This window comes from Leptidea sinapis, chromosome 30 (genome assembly GCF_905404315.1).
Source record: "Leptidea sinapis chromosome 30, ilLepSina1.1, whole genome shotgun sequence".
NCBI classification, from domain to species: domain Eukaryota; kingdom Metazoa; phylum Arthropoda; class Insecta; order Lepidoptera; family Pieridae; genus Leptidea; species Leptidea sinapis.
The window spans coordinates 11,466,649-11,490,798 of record NC_066294.1 but is presented as its reverse complement, the minus strand read 5'-3'; the positions used below and the strand labels follow the sequence as shown (position 1 = coordinate 11,490,798).

At 33.7% G+C, this 24,150-nt stretch overlaps 1 protein-coding gene across 1 annotated transcript in view; it reads left to right on the top strand.

The window, feature by feature from the left end:
- Positions 1–23,767, top strand: part of LOC126973809 (calexcitin-1) — a 68,794-nt gene extending 45,027 nt beyond the window's left edge. Inside the window, exons 3-7 of the mRNA XM_050821150.1 lie at positions 8,344–8,407; positions 18,443–18,495; positions 19,539–19,658; positions 21,649–21,861; positions 23,265–23,767. Of these exons, the coding sequence (XP_050677107.1) occupies positions 8,350–8,407; positions 18,443–18,495; positions 19,539–19,658; positions 21,649–21,861; positions 23,265–23,375 (555 nt within the window). The 5' untranslated portion in view covers positions 8,344–8,349 and the 3' untranslated portion in view covers positions 23,376–23,767. The remainder of the gene's footprint in view (positions 1–8,343; positions 8,408–18,442; positions 18,496–19,538; positions 19,659–21,648; positions 21,862–23,264) is intronic.
- The last annotated feature ends 383 nt before the right edge of the window (positions 23,768–24,150 follow it).

Sequence of the window (24,150 nt, the reverse complement as noted above, 5' to 3'; positions counted from 1 at the left end):
TTCCGTCATCTTGTTATTCAAGACTGCGTCCTGCCAGCTACCACTTTTATTTCGTCTTCTTATTTTTTATACTGTCTTCTAAGTTATTTTTTCCATTTCCAGGGCACCAGAATATAATTTTCGTACTCTATTTCGTCATTCCGTTCAACCCCATCTGTGTTTCTTTACCACTTTAGTTTTCTTTCAGAGAGTTGTGTTCTACATATGTAGTTTACTTTACTTTAAACTTAAAGATAATATTGATTTTTAACCGACTTCAAAAAGATTCTCAATTCTATTGGTATTATTTTTAACTCTGTACACGGATTACGCTGAGATTTATAAACCGATTTACGTGATTCTTTTTTAGTTTGATGTGGAATGTTTGCCATTTGGTCCCATATATTTAATATTTTATTACTAATGGCTTGCATACGAGGTGTATTAAATTAATCTTATTACGTTATTTTATATTTTGTAGTTTTTATATTGTTTATTAAAGATGAGAAATCGGAGTTATTACATTCATATTTATAGTCATCGAGTTTATGGATTTTCTATCCCAAACTATATGTTCTACAACTAAGTATATCCGTGTTTCTTTATCATGTTTATAATCATCGCCAACTGTAATACGTTGCTATATCAAAACCACAACACTCGCGTTTCCACGTACGTTCAAAGCCATGTAATTATGTTTCATGGTTTCCAATTCACGACCACGAGTTTAATTGTGCACCTTATTGCTTTCTGTGTCATTGACAACTGTTTGTTGTTTTGTGAATTGGTTAATTACGTTTACGGTTGAATATTGCTTGTCACGCCAAAATTGGTCAATGTTTGTTTTAAATTGAAAGCAGTAACACTCATTGTTGGAACACATAAAGATAGCCATCGCGTAAAGGAAAACGATATTCACTATCACAAAGTATTGTTGCAGTTGATTGCAAAATTATATTAAGGCTTATTGGTGGATATAGTAGAACGTATAAAGATGAATTTAAGATTTTGATGAAATTTAGTGCAGACATCAATGACGTTCTATACATATGGACATTCGCAGTCTGACAGTGGAATGGCAAAAGTGTGCTTTAAGACAATTTAAGCACACTTTTCTATTTAGTCGTGTGTCAACTGTGTGTCAATCTACAAGACTAAGTATGCTATAAAAAGTGCTTAAATAATACATTAACGACTCAAAAAAGATGGTGTGTCTTATCATCGGTAAGGTGATTTTATTTATATAAGATTGATATGCAAAAGGCTTAAGTAATTTAATAAAACGAATATATTTAATATGGTATTAATTATTGACAAGTCCCCAGACAAGACCGGCTTGTCAGAATGAGACAAATGAAAGGACACAGTCAGAAATGAAAACAATAGAGTCGCTCTTTTTAACCGACTTCAGAAAAGGTGGAGGTTCTCAATTCGTTGGTATGTTTTTTTATGTTTGTTACTTTCGACTGGGTGAACCGATTTTGATAGTATTTTTTTATTTGATAGCTGGTGCTTCCACGTTCTATGTTAATAGAATTAGATTTATTAATTAGATTGTATAAAAACACGCAATTATTTTTTATACTTTTTAGGGTTTATTATATCTATTGGTTTGGAATAGTGTTTATGAAGTCGGTTGCCTATTTGTTAATTTTTTTAAAGGCCTTTTGAACAATGATTAGCAATATTGTATTTTGTGTGAACGGCTTACAAGAACGTGAACGCTTACATACTAGTGCTATTTACATGTTATCACGGAAGTATCGTTACCTGTAAAAGCTAATATTTTTTAGCTTTCTCGTACACGAGATACTGAAAGAAAATTGGCGCCAGTTGGTAGAAAGAGAGAGATGTGACAAAATTTACAAACTAAATAAGCATATTTATAAATCACCACTAACTATATTTAAAATTTGACAAAAACTGTCATACAAACAAATGTTGATGTCCGCTTACGCTACATATACCAAAAAGATCGACTGGAAAAGATATCTAAGTCTAAAAGACAAATTTAATTTAATTCGAGCAACTCAACATTTAAAAAACCAGTGTAACTAATTATTTTATGTAAATAAAAATATTATATTTGAGTATTCATTTGGAGGAGTTGAATTATGGGATGGAAGTTTGTCACTATCGAAGACCACACACACCATGAAACATTGTTTTAGGCACTTGATGAGAAATAAATAAATATTTAGTCTAGCGTTTTTGAAATTTCAACCTATATAGGGATGAAATAGGGGATGAAGATTATAAAGATAAAAAGATGAAACTTGATACGAAGTAATTAATAAAAATTTATTCGAGCATTTTATAAACTTTGACCCATATGGATATATGAAATATATCTATCCGCTGTATCGTAGACGAGTGACGCAAGTAGCGGAAAGAGCAGTTTGTAAGTGTATTATTTGCAAATTATCCTAAATAATAAAAAAATCTTCCCAAGTAACTATTTCAAGCGGTTGAAGTAGCGGGTAAAAGCTAGTAATTAAATAAAGCTGTTACACTAGTCATATGACTATGATAGTAATAATACAGTTATGAGAACCAGCCTGGTCAATGACAATACTGAAACAGAAATGGTTATCTTAGATGGTATTTGGTAACCACAGAAATCGAGATTATTTCTCTGATGCTATGGGTTATTGGTAGATAAGACTGTTCTAGTCAATAGTAATGTATTACAAACTGTCCTAGCCAATGCAAGAGACAAATAAGTAATTTAATGTGCGTATATCAAAATTATAATGCAATGCTCTTTGATCGATTAGTTTCTATATTACTTGTTAAAGTTCGTTTAAGCTTTGGTCATCTGGATAATAAAAACTATATATAATAATAATAAATTATAGATTCTTGTTTTTCGAAATTTTGAAGTAGACAGAGAATCCTGTCAATGTTGACACCAAGAATAAACATAAACTTGTTATGCCTACTACTCTGTTACATGGAACTTATAAGTCGGCAAACTCGGGGTTATATCATATATGCTTTTACAACAGAATTCCTGAAAATATTCATAACAAATGTGTTATTTAATTCAAAAGAATTGTGAAAAGACGTATGGTAATGGTTACCATTACCATATAACATTACATAATTGTTATCATTACAATAACATAAATAACTTAATGATAACACAGATTGGGAATTGAACGATCGCCCGCAGGCTATTTAATTATAAATATCATTGTAACACACGTTCTTCTGAGGTTGCTGGTAGATTTTGACGTTCAATGTTAATTAGTACTCTATTTTGAATAAAAATATTTGAACTATCGATTGTTTCTAAATCTTATTCTGTTACCAGGCTAGTGCGACCAACTTTTTCTACACAGATTTTTGCTAAATAACTGTTGGAATAATTTCGACTAGTTTTAATCTTTTTTAAATATGATGGTGGCGTTGTTTCGTTAGATGGTGGTTGTATAAAGCTAGCTTAAAAGTATTTACGAAAATTCTGATTGTGAATTATAATGTAAATACCGTGTTCGGTGCGAATTAATATATTTCTCTTCTATATATATGTAAACGGAGAAGTAATTAAACGCAACCACTAACTTCTGGTGACTAATACTGTGGTAAGCTTACACCGACTATTATTACTTAAGCCTGGATTATTTTATATGCTGAGATGGTTTGGACATGTCGAGAGAATGAATGAAGAACGATTGACGAAGAAAGTGTATAAGGCCAGTGTGAATGAAAGTGTTGGAAGGGGTAGACCTAGGCGGACCGGATCAAATCAGGGACGTCTTGATAAAAGGCCAGGTCAAGAGTACCCTAAACCGGAGAGCATGTATGAAAGGAATAATGAGAGTGGTCGAAGCGAAAGAAGTATGTTAGGATCGCAGCAAGTGGAAAGAAGTCGTCTCTGCCTAACCCTACGGGAAAGCGGGATGGGCCTGGTCATTACTATGCTCGCTAATCATATTGATGAGTTGTTAATGACAAAGCGTGTATGTATAATATATACAAAAGATTAACATTAAAATGACTAGAAATCAACAGATCCATGGATTCGTGGGCAAACTTATAAAAGGCCTTCAGAAAATTAGAAGGTAGTCATTTCAAATGTGATTATTTTAATGTATTGCTGAAGCTTCAATAAAATAATAAAATATTTGTTTTATTAAGATTATTTTACGATATAACAATAAATGCATTTTAATTTGTAACAGAACTTATATCTATTTATAGGCCCGATAAGGTAATACTATGATGGTCATATCATGATAGATATAAGTTATATATTTCTGTGAAATTAGATTTTTAATAAACCAATTATTTTAAGTTTGAATTTATTTTTATTTAAATTATCATATCAAGAAATTATAAAAAATTACGTTCAAAAAAACGACTTAATAATCTAAAATGTATAAAATAACTTGACAAAGATTTAATTTTATACACCCCTTATACATACCTAATACCTTTAATATTAAAAATACTATTATTTGTATATTACACTATATTATATCAGAAGTTTTAAGTCGGTACCAAGTCCTAAACAAAATAAATCATGTTTGTTTTAATTAAAATAATTGAATCAAGTCGAAATTCAAAATTCTGTCTCGATAATTACCTAGAAAATTCTGAAATTTTTCTATGAGTAAAAGAATTTTTTTAATCGGTTCATAAATGGCCGAGAAACAATTTAACACACCAGTTGGAGCTCCGCTCAGCTTCGCTTCGCTTCACTCAATAACACTTAATATTATTATAAACACATTTACTTACTGTAATTTATCAACGACATCTGCCCGCACGTATCTGCCTATTTGTGCTGTTTTGTTCTAGACGAAGCTATACCGCTCAAAGTCACGCGTGGCGACTGTAGGTACCTGCTATTACATTTGGCTTGGCACCGACTTCACACATTCAAATAATAGCAGGTAGCACATATTATAAATAATAGTATTTTATTAATATTAAAGGTATAAGTTTTGCATAAGAGATGTATTAAATTCAAATCATTATCAAGTTATTTTATACTATTTAGTTTTGGAAGTCGGTTTTTGTTAACGTATTTTTTTATTTTAGTGTCACAGTGTACAGTAGACTTTTTCTAGATTACATCTGGTAAATTATAACATTTCATTTGCTTTTTAAGTTTTCGTATTTTAAATAGTATTTTTTTTCCAATGGTTCCGCGCGCCTTAAACAATATAGATTCTAAAAAACTGGAATGGAAAGTAAAAGACTCCGAAAAAATGCTATTCAAAACTCTGTTTCACGATCTTGTCAGACAGTGAAATATCGTGAAGAACGTTCGTTAGCTATGAATGACAGGTAGCCTTTGTTAATTATTACAATTAACTTAAACGAAAACTCCTCGAATAGGCGTTAACATCGTCTGTTTAAACAAAAATGTTCATAAAATGAAAACTACCGGGCCAAACTATGTTACATTTTTATGGGGCCAAATGGCAACTATTAAGCACATCAAACTAAAGAAGAATCACGTAAATCGGACCATAAATCTCAGAAAACCTCCTCCTTTTTTAAATTCGGCTTAAAAATTAATATTGAAGTCGATCTTAAATTACAGATCATATTCAAGTTCAACTTTTTCGAAGCGGCAGTAATAAAAGTAATCCAAAAGTCACAGAATTTTGATAAGAGTTGTTTTTGTAATTTTTATTTATCAGGGACAGATGCAATGTGCTTAAGAATTTATGGTGGTGGTGCACTCATCCTGAGACCACCCGCAGCTGTATTGACTTGCTGGGTGCATCACATGGGTGAACTTCCCCACGCTCTAGACTCCACTTGACCCTGAATGACAAGTGGTTCTATGGACTGCACCACCTCAATACAGGTCCGAAGAAGACGAGAATACGCGACTGTACTACGGCCATGTTTATGTGAATTATTTGTTCACAATACTCTATCGCCCTAATAACAAACACGATCAAATATACCATTGGATTTGATTTCGTTACATTGACAAACACAACTTTAGCACACAAAGCAATAAAGCATTATACGGTAAAGTATACCTGTGAGACATTAAGTTATCATTTGTGAAATCTCGTAACTTATAAAAGTTAGAGTCATGTCAATGAGTACGATATCTTGCAAACTTATTGACTCGGGTCGTAAATTCTCGGGGATCGATAAATTTTATCTAGAACTGCGTAGCCTCAAAGTAATTTGTTCAACTCGTAGTCGAATGTCGCACCTGCTGACTTTGTACAACCTTTCGAGATTTGTCAAGGACTTCATTACATAACTGGTTGTTAGGTAGATCAAGGTATAATAAGGGTAGGTAAGCAATAATTATGTGACCAATTTATTTAATTCTTATGGCAGTTAAAAGTTTTTTCTAAAATTGTTGATATTTTTATTTTACCTTCTAAGCTTAATAACATATAATCTGTTTCGTTATTAACAATTGTTTTATATATCAAACTTTGTTTTATTTCAAATGCACACCGTGTATTTATTTTAAAAAAAATAGAAAACATTATGATACTGTATAGGTTTTTGGTATATATGTTACGGGCAATGTGATTAACTGGGCATTATTAATAAGGACCGGCCATAATTAATGGTGCCCGGACTTCAAATTGCCCGTAACATATATAATGGATCGAAATACAATTAGAATAATGTGTGTGAAGTCATACTTATTGAGCCTGCCTTTTTCATTCTAATAGAAATAGTAGATTTAAGCAATCTCCTTGGGCTGTGAGTCTATTGCCACAACATCTTAATAGAGTTAACGAGCTTAAGCTGGATAACTAAAAAAAGTAAATGTAAATTAATACAAAAGTTATTGAGTACAGTAGCTGCATCATTCACACACATCGTAAATAAATAAAGGTATTCTGTCAGCATTTTATAAGCGATTATAAATAATATATATATATATATATATATATATTTTTAATTTTAATATTGACACACTTTTCACACAAATTATCTTGCCCCAAGTTAAGCATATATAGCCTGTGTTATGGGTTACAAGATAATGATATATTTAATACAATATACTTACTTAAACATACATAAATTCATATAAACATACATAAATATATTTAAACATCCATGACTCGGAAACAAACATCCATATTCATCATATAAATGGTTGCACCTACCGGGATTCGAACCCGGGACCTCTAGCTTAGTAGGTAGGATCGCTAACCACTCGGCTATACAGGTTGTCAAATCAATTATATATATATACATACACTCATACAATAACTTTTAAGAATCTGAAACCGAGTCTCCGGCAACAGGATCATTCAGCCACCACAAACAGCGCCCGTTCACGAGCATGACGTATGAGCCAGTATACATGCCATAATATGACGAACAATCCAATTTATTTACACTCAATAAATCTTGATAGTATTTCGTTGTATGCATAACAGTAATTGGGAGTTAAATCAATTATTTAACATCTGTTCTCGTCACGAATACGGTTTGGTTATTGATGATTTTAACAAATCAATTCGTTAACTCCTGATTTTCAACTGTCAATAATAACTATGTAGATTGATTGAGTAATTGAAGTTATCATTTTTGTTTAGTTTTAATATTTACTGTGATGTTCTCATTCGTGACAGTATTACTACCACTTCTATATTTACCACAAAACTACTCATACTGTATACCAGTTTTAATTAATATAATCTAATATAACTTTACGTCTCATTGTTATGTGCAAATTATGTCACTGAGCATTAGGCAGACCATCTTTACTGAAATAACTTAATAAAAACCAATCCTTATACACTGGTAAACATTTTAAATACATCTATACAAGATTGGTATAAAGGAGGCTTAAAACTGCTTATAAAATAGTATAGTTTATTCCTATGGAATAAATATGGACTCCTTTTGGATAAAAGTCCCCTGCATCTTTTACCATCTTTCTCGCTAGGCTCGTTTGTCGTGGACCAACTTTCTCTTAGGTCTGCCCACTTGTCTTTTCCTGTCCGTATCGATCCCTTCCATGTTTTTAGTTTCATCTTTTATTCTACAGCTATGTCCAGCCCATTGCCACATCTACAGGATTATCAACAACAACTGGATGTCCATTGAAACCTTTAAAGGGTTTCCAAAGATGGATTTAAGCAAGCTTTCAACTACTAATGTTATTTAAATCCACAGCTTAGCAGCCTAATATAAAGTACACTTTGAATCAATTGCGACGGAACGAACAAAAACCTTTCAAGTTTCATTTCCAGCTTAAAAAGAAAAGCGTCGCTCGCATTATTTATTATTTATGTGAGAATTTCCTCGAGGCGAGAGATCATTTATTTCTTTTGTTGTGAAGTAACAATATTCTTGTTGGAAATTCTTTGTAGACGGTGAAAAAATTATTCTAATTGGTGTACTTTGTTGCAGATTAAAATGTCCATCTCGGAGTTCAGACGAAAGAAGCTGCTCTATGTCTTCAATGTCTTCTTTGGTTTGTACCTACTTTTAAAATTTACATTTATTGCCTTCATTTCTATACTCAGTGTTAAACCACAATATACTGACGGAGGTCGAATGACCCCACAAGTCACCTGATGTTAAGTGATCACCGCCGCCCATATTTTCTTGCAATATTTTAATATTCTTTTAATTTTTGGGTCCTAAAATTATCCCACGTACACAGTAAAAATATAAAGAATCTCAGTCAATTGTAATTGATAGCAGTACGGTGACATCATAAGAAGTGTAAAAGTTAGAATGCAAGTAAACAGAGCTTTTACATAACCACAATATCTCTAAGGAGGTACTTTATTCAAAGAAAATAAAAAGGTCTCTAAAATTCGTAAACATTACATACGAACAAACATATTATACAATAATTTATTTAAAGTCATGATTATGACAGGCTATTTAAATTATTTTATTTTCATCGATCTTTGATAAATTTCAGTAAATGACGACGTTTTAATGTGACTGAAATATTCACGTTAAAATATTCCGTTCCATTATATACATACCATTTAGATACATACTAAGCTTATAAAAGCGTGTTTATACAATATGCATAATAAGAAGGAATTAAGTCTTTTAATTATTATAAGCACATTTAATCGGCTCTGAGACCAAACTCTTTTGAGATAGGGCTAGAGCAAAAATAAAGCGATAAAATATAATAAAAAAAACACGCTCTATACAAAGCAGAATTAAATGTTTTTTTTTTATGGAATAGGAGGACAAACGAGCGTACGGGTCACCTGTTGTTAAGTGATCACCGCCGCCCACAATCTCTTGCAACACCAGAGAAATCACAGGAGCGTTGCCGGCCTTTAAGGAAGGTGTACGCGCTTTTTTTCAAGGTACCCATGTCGTATCGTCCCTGAAACACCGCACAAGGAAGCTCATTCCACAGCTTTGTAGTACGTGGAAGAAACTGCACTGTGGAGGACCGCCACACATCCAGATGGAGAGGATGATATCCTAACTTGTGGCGTGTCGTGCGAAGGTGGACGTCGGCGGCAGGAATCAGGTTAAACAGCTCTTCGGAACACTCCCCGTGATAAATGCGGTAGAAGACACACAATGAAGCGACGTCTTTGCGCAACGCCAAGTGATCCAGCCGTTCACAGAGCACTGGGTCCCCGACAATTCGAGCTGCTCTGCGTTGCACGCGGTCAAATGGATCGAGCCGATACTGGGGTGCGCCAGACCAGAGATGACAGCAATACTCCATGTGTGGCCGGACCTGCGCTTTGTAGAGCGCTAGTATGTGGGCCGGCTTGAAGTATTGCCGTGCTCTATTAATGACGCCCAGTTTCTTTGAAGCCAATTTGGCTTTGCCTTCCAGATGACCACAAAATTGGCAATCGCTCGAGATTTGAGACCCAGTATTCCGATACTAGGCGAGGCTTTGAGGGAAGTGTTGTCGAAGAGCGGTGATACGACAAATGGGGTTTTTTTAGTGATAAATGCGCAACTTGAGTCTTCTGGGGGTTAAATTGGACAAGGTTCAATTTTCCCCATTCCGCGACCTTCTCAAGAGAGGACTCGATAGAAGACACAAGTTTCTCCCGGCACTGGTCGACGATTTCCCGAGAGAGACCTGCATGGCCCTTGTATATGGCATCACCGGTGCTGTCGTCTGCATAGCAATGAATGGTGTCCAACATATCATTGATATGCATGTTAGAATCAAGTTTGAAAAACAACGAAGGTTAAGTTTGCCTAATAATATATGGATGTAATATTAATGCAACTGTGGATGGTTTCCATGCCATAATGCCAAAAAACGTGTGTGTGTACTTATGTATGCACGCAAGAAATTATACTTCCTTGGAGTAACAAAGCAAAATTCCTTAAATTATTTACTCCTCCTGCTATTCTACGTTTGTAGAAAGAACAATATTGTACAAAACCATGCAAAGATGGCTTTGACAATTAATTATTAATCAACGTAATATTACACCCACTTAATATTAATATCGAATACGGCTGTACGGGCTTGAACCCTTTGCCTATCTTAATAATGGATGAAGATGGATGGATGGATGAAAAAAATGAATGTTGCAAACGTCAGAAAATTTTAAGAACCAACTTCACCATGTTACTTTTGTGTTATAGTGATGCGCGCGCATTTTAAAATTTCACTGTCATTTATTTTTTATAACGCGCCTAAAGAAATATAACTTCATAAAGCGGTCTACATCTTACAGCTTCTACGTGTGAGCAGTAACAGCATTCTAAAGATGTTTGCTGCCAGAGCTGACTGTTCCTTCCAGAAACACTGGATACAGTTAGCTCTAAGGTTTATAATTGAAGTTTATATTTGAGCCTTCTGGTATTTGACAAGAAAAAAAATTCGTTAGTGGCGCAATAGGTTAAACTGTTGACTCTCACCACAAGATTTCAAATTGAAATGTACGTTTATTCCACACAACATTAACACAAATCAAGTAATAGAATGGTGGCGTAGCTCAACTGTCTCCTTGACATTTATACCTATATCTGTAGTGAGCGCTAGGGACGCGGACGCGGACGGCACGACGCATCTTATTTAACTCGGAGCTTTGTGATCCCAAGATTGCTTAGCCCAAGATTGTAATACAAGGCCAGCAACGCTCCTGTGATTCCTCTGGTATTACAAGAGGGTATGGGCTGCGGTGATCACCTACTATCAGGAGACCCGTATTGCATGTTCGTTTGTCTTCCTCTTCGATGAAACAAAAATCGACAGCTACATTAAAATTACTTAAAGAAAACACATTTTTTATGAAAATTAGAGACGAGGCGAGCAAGACGTTCAGCTGATGGTATTTGATACGCCCTGTCCATTACAATGCAGTGCCGGTTCAAAACCCAAGACTTCTGAGCGGCACTACAATTGCGCTCGTCACCTTGAAACATGTTAAGTCTCTTTTGCCCAGTAACTTCACTAGTTACGACGCTCTGCAGACCGAAACATAATAATACTTACACATTACTGCTTCACGGTAGAAATAGGCGCCGTTGTGGTTATAAACATTTAGCCGTCATCTTGTGCAACTGAGACTACTGAAAAAACTTAAATCACCTCCCTAATTATTTTGAATTAGAATAATTTAAAGTCCTGTTAAATGCTCATAAGTTAATCTGGAGCAAAGGTATCACGAACTGTTCTCACTCTGAGAACTGTTAATTACATTACTCCACCGGTAATATACTTGACACGGTTTCCTTTCATCGGAAAGCACAAGTCAATTAATCTCTGTTGAAGTACGTTTAACAAGTAAGTTCTTTTAATCGTCTATATACAAATATAGATACAAAATGTTTATTTTCTTTATCAAGTATATACATAAATCAATATTTATGATTGGAGCCTCCTTTTAAGCACTATAGCGCCCGTGTTCTCGCGTTCCGTGCGAGCACTCTTTAAAACTGAGCGAACCGTTTGAGTGACGTATCGTTGACAAAATCTTGTATGCTTCAGTTTTATTTATGTTATTAATTCCAGAAGTGAGGGTTATCACTTTAAAACATAACAAATTCTTAAGCTTAATTCAATTACTTAGTAGTATGTGTACTAAGAATTAAGATATATGTGTGCGTTAGTGATAAGTTGTAGTGATAGTGATTGTTTATTTAAGGGCTTGTATGTATAAGAGTAAATATTTGTTTTTAGTTTTAAATGTACAGGACAATGGGGTTATTGTATTAGTGTGCCAGGAATAACAAAAATGACGAATACACAAAAATTAATAATAAATTGCAAGTATAGCAGCGTTTCAGCAGCGGAATTAACTGATAAAAAAACATTAACATTACAAAATACACAAAACTCTTAGGTATAACAAACTAGTCATGATTCAATCATAAGTTGATGGATTTGCTCTTCGTTCCTTAGGTTTATTAGAGGCGCCTGGTCATCTTTTCTGATATACCTTGCCATATGCAGTCCGACAATATTTATAAATATAATAATATAAATAATAATATGACCGAGATGACTCTTATTAGTCAGGTGTTCTGATAAGTAATTGGTGTGTCTGTTTGTGTCTTAAGGCCGAGATGTTTACAAAATAGCTTTGAAATGTGTTTAATATTTAACATCTTGACAGATGTGATGTGATGTGTATTTCAGTGATTCGGTTTTTAAAACCGTAGAACCCGTTTCTACAATGATTGGTGGATTTTTGCTTTCATTGATTTTTCCGTGCACTATATATGTCTTCAATATTTGACTTGGCTAGCAGGCAGACTATGTTCTGGGAAGGACATATAGGCATGTCAATTAAGTGTTGCTTAGACTCACCGGAAGCTTTCGGAATACCTTATATTACGAAATTAGCCTGACGGCTACCTGTTTCCATATTCTCTAATATTTTTCTAAGAATGCGATGTATTTCTTATCTTCTTTTCCCTGACTTTCTAAATGAAATATATTATTTTCAAGGTTCTGAGACATCAGAAACGTGACTGAGCTTTCGATATTAAGGTTGGATTTTTTTATTTCTTTTAGTGTTTCAGAGGCTTGTTGGGACACTCTAGTTTGTTATTTTAGAAAAGTAGACATCATTTCTTTAATTTCTTTTTCAAAATCCGGAATTGTAGAAAGTCAGGCATTAATATAATGTGGTTGGAACTTTGCATTATGACTTAACGTCGAGTGATGGAATTCGGTATTAACCTGAACAACTCTTCTGAGAGTTTTCCATGATATATGCTGTAGAAGATGCCACATCTCTACTAAAAAATAATAAAGCCTATCGCAGATGACTTCATGTTCGATGATCTGGGTCGCTCTTCATTGTATGCGGTCAAATGGATGAAACTGGTACTGGAGAGTGCCCCCAGACTCAGACTCCATGTGAAGCCAAATTTGTGCATTATATAGTTGCAAGCGATAAATTAAGATGAAGGCGATTTTGGCCTGTTCTTCCAAATCACAAGGGAACTGACCGTTGCTCGATATATCAACTCCGAGTATGCCGATACAAACTGTGGGTTAAACGAATGATATGGAATCGAACAAGACTTTAAAGCGGAGAACGCAGAAACTCACACTGTAGAAATCGCAGACACACATCTGTTGCACTGAAAGATTTATTATTCTTTTAACATCTTTAGGATTAATATATTTTGGTCTAAAATTTAAAGTTATCTTGGAGTCGCAATCACTCACCGTATTGGGATTAACTATGGCCATTAATTCCGGATTTTTTGAAGACGGTTATATTTTTACCTTGGTACATTTTGCCATCTTTTTAGATTTACTTTTGCATACATTTTTCTTTCTTATAAGGTTAACCTTATAGTATAATGAAGTATTCGTAGGATATATATAAACGTAGTGTGGCCGAGAATAGTGAGTATCTCTTAAGATAAGTCTACATACATAATATATTTAAACGAGCAGTTCTTATCAAGCTGTATTTGAATAGATGGAAGAATGAAAATATTTTGAAAAGTTTGCATATCTCAGAATCAACAGAAAAAGTTCCGTGCGTACGCCGTGTTAGTAAGACGTGTGTTCGTGCTCTTGTCAAGTTATTGTTTTGAAAGTGATGTTGAAAATAACAAAACCGATTGATAGTTAATATAAAAACTAAACACTAATTCTGTAACAATTTAATTAGACTAGTAAACAGTGATTCAATGTATTTGTGATGCAAATTCTATGATTATAATATAATTCTGTTATTGCGAATGTTGTGATCGGTCATTGAACTCTAAAGAGATTTTTTGCGACTACCCACTTAAAAAATATGATTAATTTCGTTCAACAATTTCAACGTAGTAAATCATAGCGCCGCGGGCAACTCTTTGACTGTAAAGGTATAAGTCAGGAGTTCGATTCCCTGGTTGGAGTAGCTATTTTTTGATTATTAATAAATTGATTGTTGAGGTCATCACAGTACTTTAAAAAATAAGGCTAATATTAATTGAATTAAATTAAATTAAAGAAGTTTAAAAATGTCCAAGGTACACATGAACTGTTGTAACGAAGTGAATGATGAAGAAGATTATTAATGTGTTGCACAAAATGTAAAAACGGATACCACCGTGCGTGTTTGAAGTCAACCGGGCAATTTAGCACAGATTCAGATTCCACGAATGAATGGACGTGTCCCGCTTGTATGTCAAGAAGGCCGAAAGGTAACAGTGAGAACACACCCGCGCGTACTAAAGACACCCTTTTAGCCTACGACAAAAATGTCACGAAAAGATCAACCAAAAGAGTAGCAGTTTCGTCACGAGAAACAGAAAAATCATCTCAGCTGGAAGAAATACGTGAGATGGTGAGTGAAACTGTACGAGCCGAAATGAAAGAAATGCTAACACAGATGCGGACTTCCATAAAAAGCGTATTAAGAAGAAATCACAGACATGAAAAATTTTATAAATTTTATAAACAACCAGCACGAGGGTTTCTTGAAAGAACACCGTGTAAATCAAATAGCTGTAAAGGATCTTAAGGAACATAATGCAAAACTAGAGGTGAATATTGAGGCAGCGACACGTGTTAACAAACTTGAACTGCGATCTAGATACAACAACCTGGAATAGCAATTTGTCCCTGAAAGAAAAAATGAAAATCTGATCAAAATCGTGGAGCAGCTGGGCAGTGTAATAGGGTTAGATATAGCTACTGACAAAATTATGAATGTAATGAGATCTGTCATAGTTAAATTCAATTCTCCGCTTACTAGGGACAGTGTTTTGGCAGCAGTGATAAAGCATAATAAATCCAACCCTAGAGATAAATTGACCACCTCTCACATGGGAATCGGGATAAGTGGGGAAAAACAACCAATTTATGTCATGGAACATCTGTCACCTGAGAATAAAGCTCTACATGCCGCGGCGAGACTTAAAGCCAAAGAAAAAGGTTACAAATATGTTTGGGTTCGAAATGGTCGTATACTAATGCGCAAGGACGATATTTCTGATTACAAAGTAATAAAAAGCATAGACTTTCTTAGTAATTTAAGTTAGAGTGTAAGGTTGAGGTCACGTAATGGTGTCATAATCCTAAAAAGGCGCTTAGATTAATATTGACACGGGAGTGGGTCAGGGATTGGAAATAATACTCCGCTTATAGGAACGAGTCTTTATTTGCGTTCACTTTTTCTGAACTTGCGCTTCGCCGGTCTGCCGCTGTTCCTCTTGTGGGCGGCGGTACCTTCAACGCGTCACACCGCACCGAACACTAAGTCTCTTCTATCTTCTTCTTCTTGGAACACTTCCACTTTTCACTGCTTCTTCTTTTCTTCTGCTTCTTCTTCTTTACACTTTCGAGTCAGAACTAGAACTGCCGTAGGCCACGCTTAGTACGGCTTATATACCCCCGGATCCGTTCTATTTTCAAAATGATTCTCCCATTCCATTTTGAAATTTAAATTGTACTAGAAAATTCTTTTAACTATTTTTATCCTGCTTACACATTTTCCATCCCTTTTTTTCTGTTCGATTTGATCCTGAACTTACTAGAAATTTCCTTTAACTTTACAAAACCCAAAAAAATCCATACACTGGTAGGTGTATCGAACCCGGGTCTACAGCGTCTAAAGTAAACACTTTTCCGCTGAGCTACGAGTATTGCTGACGGAGCTGTTGAAATTAACAATGTCTTGAAGCTTGACAACTCTCGTCACATACTTCGAAGGGTTGCTACGCAACAATATGTTATACCAGAATGTTCGCGGATTAAGAACCAAAACCCAAGATGTTTACCGTAACATAGCAGTTAATAATTATGACATTATTTTGACTGAAACCTGGTTGAATAGCTCAATCTCAAATAGTGAATTGTTTGATGCACGTTACACCGTGTATCGAAGGGACAAAGAGACTGCAAAGCTTAACACTAAGTGGGGGCGTTCTAATCGCTATCAAGACCAATATAATTTCAAACAGTTAGTAACTGGGAAAGCGATTGTGAAGATTTGTGGGTAGTTGTAGATGTGCTCCATTTTAACAGTATACGCCATTTAGCATTTTGTAGTATATACATTCCACCTCCTGTAAATGAGAAATTATTCGATATTTTTTTAAATAACTGTAATAGAGTTTCAGAGCAACATAATATGTTAACATGTAAAATTGGCGACTTTTATCTTAGCTGTATTACAAGGAATGCATCCTTAAACCCAGCTGACTATAACATACCCCCAGCTCAGAGATTACTGGATTTTATATCAGGAAAGACCTGCGCCAATGTAAACTATGTTCTTAATAATAGGCAAAAGATACTTGATCTTGTACTCGTAGATTTACCAATATGTTCCTTCGGTTACTCTTTTAATCCAATAAGTAATATTGATCCAATGCATCCCCCCCCCCCCCCGTTGAAATTAGTATTCCTTATACGAGACAACATAGACTTGCCACTAATACTTCAAACGAGCGGTACAACGTTTATAAAGCCGATTATGATTCCATTAATGCGTACTTGAAGGGAATTGATTTTGATACGATATTGAACCGATGTGATATAAATGAAATGTTTAAAGTATTCTACGAGATTTTACAGGTTGCTATCACAGATAATGTACCCTTAAAAAAAGTTAAATGCAGTATTGGCAGCAGAAGTGAATGACATTGTTTCTTGTTTTGGACACTGCACACCATATTTATATGCCGATGACTTAAAAATAACGAGAACAATTTCTTCATCAAGTGATTCGATTCTATTATAGGACGATCTAAATAAACTTACCAATTGGTGTGAATCTAATGGCATGCAACTCAACTGCAGTAAATTTACTCACAAAAATAATATTATTCCGACAAGGTATGAACTGTATGGTAATACTCTTAAAGAAGTTGAACTCATAGGGGACTTGGGTGTTATGCTTGATAGGAAATTGACTTATCTCTACCACATTGAAATCGTTATAAGCAAAGCGTTAAAATTATTAGGTTTTATTAAGCGACAAGGTCGAAATTTTTAACATGCCAAAATAAAAATCTGTCTTTACAACAGCCTTGTCCGCAGTCATTTAGAGTATTGTAGCGTTGTTTGGCGGCCACATTATTCTACACACTACTTAATACTGGAGCGTGTGCAGAAAAGGTTCATGTGGCATCTATCATACTCAGCGAATATTTACAAAAGGGTGGTGTCATATAAAAAAAAGATTAGAGCACTTTAACATAATGACTCTTGAACAAAGAAGAGAATTCTTGGACTTAAAGTTTTTATATAAATTGCTAAGAAACAATTTAGACTGCCCCAGTTTACTACGTAAAATTAATTTCCGAGTACCACGCAGATATCCCCGTACTGCAATTACGGTCGTGCCTCCACGCACTAGAACAGTCTTTGGCGCCAACTGCACTATCTCTCGCTTGTGTAAAGTATATAATAAATTCAGTTCAATAATTAAATATAAATATCGATTCCCCTAACACTATTCGTATAATAGTTATCAGAAATCTAGTCAGCCAGTTATGAGTGTGATAGATTACTTTGCTCTGTTGGTTATAACATAGGTAATATAATATTTTAATTTTAGTTTAGATTATTTTATTTTATTATATGATAACTTAGCTTAGGTTTAGATTTTTCTTATACTTAGTTGTAGTTAATTAAAACACTTATTATTTGTTTCCCTAACTATCCGTTAAACAATCTCTATTGATTATTGCAGACTTTCAAATTTTTATACTTTTTTTTCACCGGTTTTGTGTGTGTATCGTTAAGCGAAATTAGCATGTAGTGTTTACCTTTAAATGATTTTGCATACCCTGCACATGTGATTTAAATTGTTAATTGTTTAAGAAATATTTTAATGTAAAATCGCTGGTAGAACAATAAATAAATAAAAAACACGATTTGGATAAAATTTACTACACGGGTCTTTGTTTGTGGAAGATAACATATTATCTAGTCTGGTATTATCTCTGAAGAAAGGGCTGTTTCCGAGTTTTACACATATAAGATACATACATATAGAGACATCGACACAAACAGACATATAAGATATGAATTTGATTTAGTAATAAGCCTTAGATGTATGTTTGCTTAAACATGTTTTTGTATTTCCAGACGTAAATCAAAGCGGCACGATCGAGAGAAAAGATTTCGAGCTCGCAATAGAGGTAACAAATAAACCTTATCTTTACGATCATTGTACACCACAAGCGGTCCTTTTGACTTACCATAATATACGTACCGAGCAATGATATATAGTCCTTGGCTATCACTGATGTAACTTCTGTTGCAAAACTTGGATACTGCAATATTTATGGAAGATGAGGAAAAATCGAGGCTACTAGCTAGGAAACATGTGCCGTTACTGCACCGAAGTTTAAATAATATCCTCAAGACCTATTACTTTTAAGAGGCTTAGCATCCTCAGATGGTTTAGGTAGGGCACGTCCTCCGCTTTGAGTAAAGATACTGTGGACGAGTTTAGTTGTGTAGTTTGATACGCTGAAATACACCGAAAATAAATTAAATAGATTTACGCGTAATTTCACGTTCACTCTTCCTATTAATGATATTAGTAAAGTACTAAATCTATATTAACGAGTTTCTGGTCTATAAGCTACTGATGAACCGACATACTCAATGCCTTTATGTCCCTTCTAGAGCTTTCTATATGTATTTCTATGGTAATGTTGTATAAACGTATAAAACACTGGTGTAATTTCATATTGAGTTTGTATTTCTAGGCGGTATGAAAGATTAATTAATAAACTGTGAGAACTCTATAATCATTAACGTACAGTCAACAACTAGATTCACAATCTCGCTCAAAAATTGTCTGAAGCAAAACTATGCCTACGTGTCTTTTAAGCAGAGTTTTATTCTTAGACTTTGAGCATTACTGCAATGAAATAAGGTGTTAATTCAAATGAATGTTTTAATGTTATCTGTATAAGTTAGTATCAATGCAGCCCGCTCGGAAATTCTTTGAAGACCTTTTACTAGGCGTATGGGAGTCTAGAATTGTAGACACTGATGTAGTGTCTACAATTCACTATTTACAGTGACAATGGGCATGAAGAGCGGGCCGCATGGTTCATTCTTGGTTTGTGGATCTTCTTATTACTCGAAATAAATATATATATGAATCAAGCCGACCCCATAAAAATCACTGCTTATATAACATGTATATAATAGGTATTTATTAATACAGAAAATCTGCAGTCTGCGCGGCTGGAAGGCAGGTGACCCTAAGCACAGTGAGACGCATGAAGTCATGATTAATATATGGGATGGTCTGCGGAAACGAGCTGATTCTAACAAGGATGGACAGGTTTGTAAATTAAAAATCCAATCAAATTAAATTAAATCAAAATCACTTTATTTACGTAGGTTGGGGAAGTGACACTTTTGAATATCAACAGTTTTCTTTTCTTTTTACATCTACCACCACTTCAGAAAAAGTTTTCAAATCATGTTATGTAATTAAAAACAACAATAAATCTTAACAATAACCTTAATATATTATAAAGTGATGCGACAAACATACTTAAAGTATGTAAGTAAGTCAAAAAGAAAATCATCACTATCGTGAAGGCCTTTTGTTGATCCAATATTGGATGTAGCTTTCATACTAGTTCTTCCACTGCTGGTGATCGGTCGCCTGTCTCGTTTAGTCTCTACTCCCATATCATCTGACGTCATCCTCCCAGACCGTAGCGCAGGGAGAATTGATACAAAAATATCTATAGGAGAACCATATAGCCTAGCTACGCTGTTAATTTCCTCTGTTGTTCAAGGACAGCATAGGTCGCAGGCAATTTCTATTATATTTACCATTAAATATAGCGTTTATTCGAGAAGTTTAGAAACTTAAAAACTTAAACTTAAAAAATTTACAGTAGACTGTAAATTTTTTTTTCATTATTTCTTCTATACTAAGAAGGTAAATTTCAATTCAGCTTAACATAGAATTCAAATGACTAAAATTAATGAAATCAAAGTAAATATCTACAATCGGCATTATAATATAGGTGTTTATATTGTTGTTGTTATGTTTTTATTTTACATCGCATCTCTCTGGTGAAACTAGTCATAATATTATAGGGCTATTAGCGCCTTCATTGATTGCAACGGATAATGAAATGGCTAAAACATCTAGCTAAGGCAGTAGTAAGTTGGTTGAAACACAAAATCATTTTATTGTACTAAGTACGGTACATAACTAATTAAAAAATATTAATTAAATTATCTGCCAATTGGGACTTTTTATACATATTTAAATGCTATTACATTTTTCTTAATTAACAACGATTAAAACATAGACAAAGGAATAACTAAGGTGGGTTAAACATTTATCCCGGTGAAACATTTACCAATACTTAAGATATATATTTCAAATCAACTCACGAATTGGCCATCATCCCAATGGAAGTCTATAAAACTTTCCACACAAAGCTTCATAGTAAACAAAAGCGCTTAAAGTATTCCTTTGTCGCATTACATTAGTGATTTAGCTCGATATTTGCCAGTAGAATGGACTCGGGTCGTTTCATAATGGTCTCTACGAATTCTTTGCATAATGTCAGTAAAATGGCTACAACCTCAATATTTAGAGCGTTGAGTGTGCCCGCTTCATGTTTACGACAATTTTGGGTGTGGTGAGGACGAAATGTCTTTGTAACTTTGTTTATAGGCCAGTTTGGGATCGACGACATCTGTCTGTCACAAGTGACTGGTGTGATTTATTTCTTTTTGTTCTTTTAATGAGTGTGAATTAAATAATACTGTATTAACTGATTTATAAGAAGGTTCTCTCTATTTATTTGTTTTTGTTCTACATTTTTTCCGTCAATTAAGAATACGATATCTGTCTGTCACAAGTGACTGAGGTGATTTATTTCTTTGTGGTCTTCTAATTAGTTTGGATTGAATAATACTGTATAAAATTATTTATAAGAAAGTTCTATCTATTCATTTGTTATTTTTGTATTTATTGCATAAATTGAGAATTTTTGATGATTTTTTTATTTTATGTGTATAAAATTTTATTTAAAAATGTAAACCCCTCAATGGTGTAAAATGAGGAATGAAATTTTATTTCGCCAATTTTGTTCTATACAATAAGAAGTTGGTTTTTTTAAGTAACATTTTTGTGGGATGATAATTTTAATGCATTAATGGTATGATAGAATACAATTAAAAATAATATGATAAAAAATGCATCATTGCATCAATGCAGCATTGCATGCATTGAATAAACTTTTTCCTTGGCAATTCTCATCGCTTACATTTTGTATTTTAAGCGTTACTTTCTTGAACAGGTTTCCGTGGACGAGTGGGTATCAATGTGGAATGATTATGCTCAGAACCCGTCGGCAGCACTGAAATGGCAGCAGCAGTACTGCCATTTCATGTTCCAGCTCGAAGACGCGAGTGCTGACGGCACCATTGATTGCGACGAGTTCACCACCGTCTGCTCCTCTTATGGTATCAATCCACAAGAGTGCAAGGCTGCTTTCAGCAAGATGGCTAAGGTAAGGACTAAATATTTGAATACAAAGTGTCTTTAAATTCCTTTATAGATCTCCTCAAATAAACCTTGCTATTGCAATATCGTTTACAGAATTTCTTAGCTAAAAATATGGAATGGTTCAAAATTATTAAATACATTAAATATATCCAAAAATGTATAAATAACTATATAAAATTGTTAAACATACTGAGAAATTCATTAAAGTATAAAAACTTTGTAATATTAATAAGTGTTTAAACTTTTCATAGAATTCATGACTCAGAAATCAATTTATACTTAAAGGTTGTTATTTATTTAATCTGATGGTATCTGATGATAAACATAATATGTGGGACCCTGAAGTTACTGTGACTAGTTTGGTTAAAGGTCTGGCACAATTATTACGGTGACAAAGGTTAGATACTAAATTATCCTTCAAGAAAACGATTTATCCAATTTGTCAAAGGTCGGTTATTTTGTTTGTGTGTTGAAAGGGAGCATGGGCGTCGGTGATTGCTTTCCATCAGGCTAATAATGATAATAAAGACTTATTATAGATCAAATTAACTTACTTACTAATAGACATATTACAATACATTTTTTTATTAACTTAATTTTATGCAGTTACTTTGATACAGTCTGTGTCCTCTTCCTGATAACTGTTTGTCCTTCTACAAAGGCCTCCTATATGGTCATCCATTCTATCCGATTTGTGTTATTATAGTCCACAGTGGTCTTCAATGATACAAACAGAGATATTACATAATATTATGTTTCGTAATGCATTACGATTAGAATCGTATTGATACTGGATCTCACCTCTGTATGCAAATGCACATGTTTTATAATTTTTTTTTATTTTTTTTTAATTCTAATCTATAACTACATGTATTAAATGAAATTTATGATTCAAGTCTTTGTTTATTGACTAGGTTCTGCCTGTGAATTCGTTCACTTTTAGCCTTGTCCACGTATAATGAATGACGGTGAACAAATTTATTGTGGGATTCTTTTGACTGTCCTCGGTACGCACACTCTCTCTTTCGTTCCGTAGCTTTTGCGTTCGTTATATTATTATGTGGACCCGACCCAAAATATGTACATCAATCCCTCGAGAATTTATAATAAATTAAAATTAACTTAAACTTATAGGATAAATTGTACCCTATATCCTTTAACGTATGCCTGACGAAGTGTGTGCAAAATTTGGTAATAACAAACACACCCACACACATTTACTTTTTTTATATTTAAACTGAGAAACCAATTACCAAAACATTTTGAACATTTAAACGGAAATTAATAAAATATATCATGATAACGACTTCAAACGTTTTACGAAAAAATACAGACGAAATACATTCATTTGACCGACATTCATTATAAGAACACAAGAAAGAATAACAAAACTCATTTCACTTTCAGGGACAAGCTAACGTCTCTTGGGAGGAGTTCCAAGAACTTTGGATGGAATATTTCTCCACTGAAGATCCGAATGCTCCCGGCAACTTCATATTTGGTAGAACCAGCTTCTAAGTTATATTTGAAACATAATCAACTGGGGTGAACTTTTAACTTACTTAATCACCCTTATAGTGAGTCAGTGTTGATTTGCGTGTGTTCAACATATTATAGAGTAATTTTCTCTTTACTAGATAAATATGTAAGCTCGTTTTCATCTTTCTCTTGACGCTCAAATTAATTAGAATTTGAATTTTAGATTGTATATTACAACGAACTTGAACTCTTTGAATATTAATGAATCTGATATTTGAAATTGTAGTTAAACGTTTGATATCGTTTCTTCGTTAAATTTGCTTTGATATTCTATTTATATGTTAAAGAATTAAACTGTGTTTTATTAGTCTGTTAATATCTAGTCTATTGTCTATGTATCGATGTATTAATTTAATAGTTTTGTTGTCAATAATACATTTCACATTTGCTATTATACTTAGTTTATTATGTATATAATAAATATGATTATTCACAAAAAATTTTTGTTTTATTTCCCTTTAATAATGTGACTTACCTTAATATATATTTTCAGGAATAGTTTATATTTGAACTACTGTTATAATTAATGTATTATAATATATGTTTAGTAAAAGTTTTTTAATTTTTGATTCAAAATGACAAAGTGATACAATAGCTAATCGTCCTGTCCTCTAGATTTCAGTGCAGCTTCTGATTGCTTAACTCAAAAATGCTTAATGGCATACAATGGAATACAATTGCGTTGCGCTTGTGATCTTGAGACATCAATGTCAGGTCTTAGTTCCCAAGAGGGCTTAGCTCATTACAATTCATT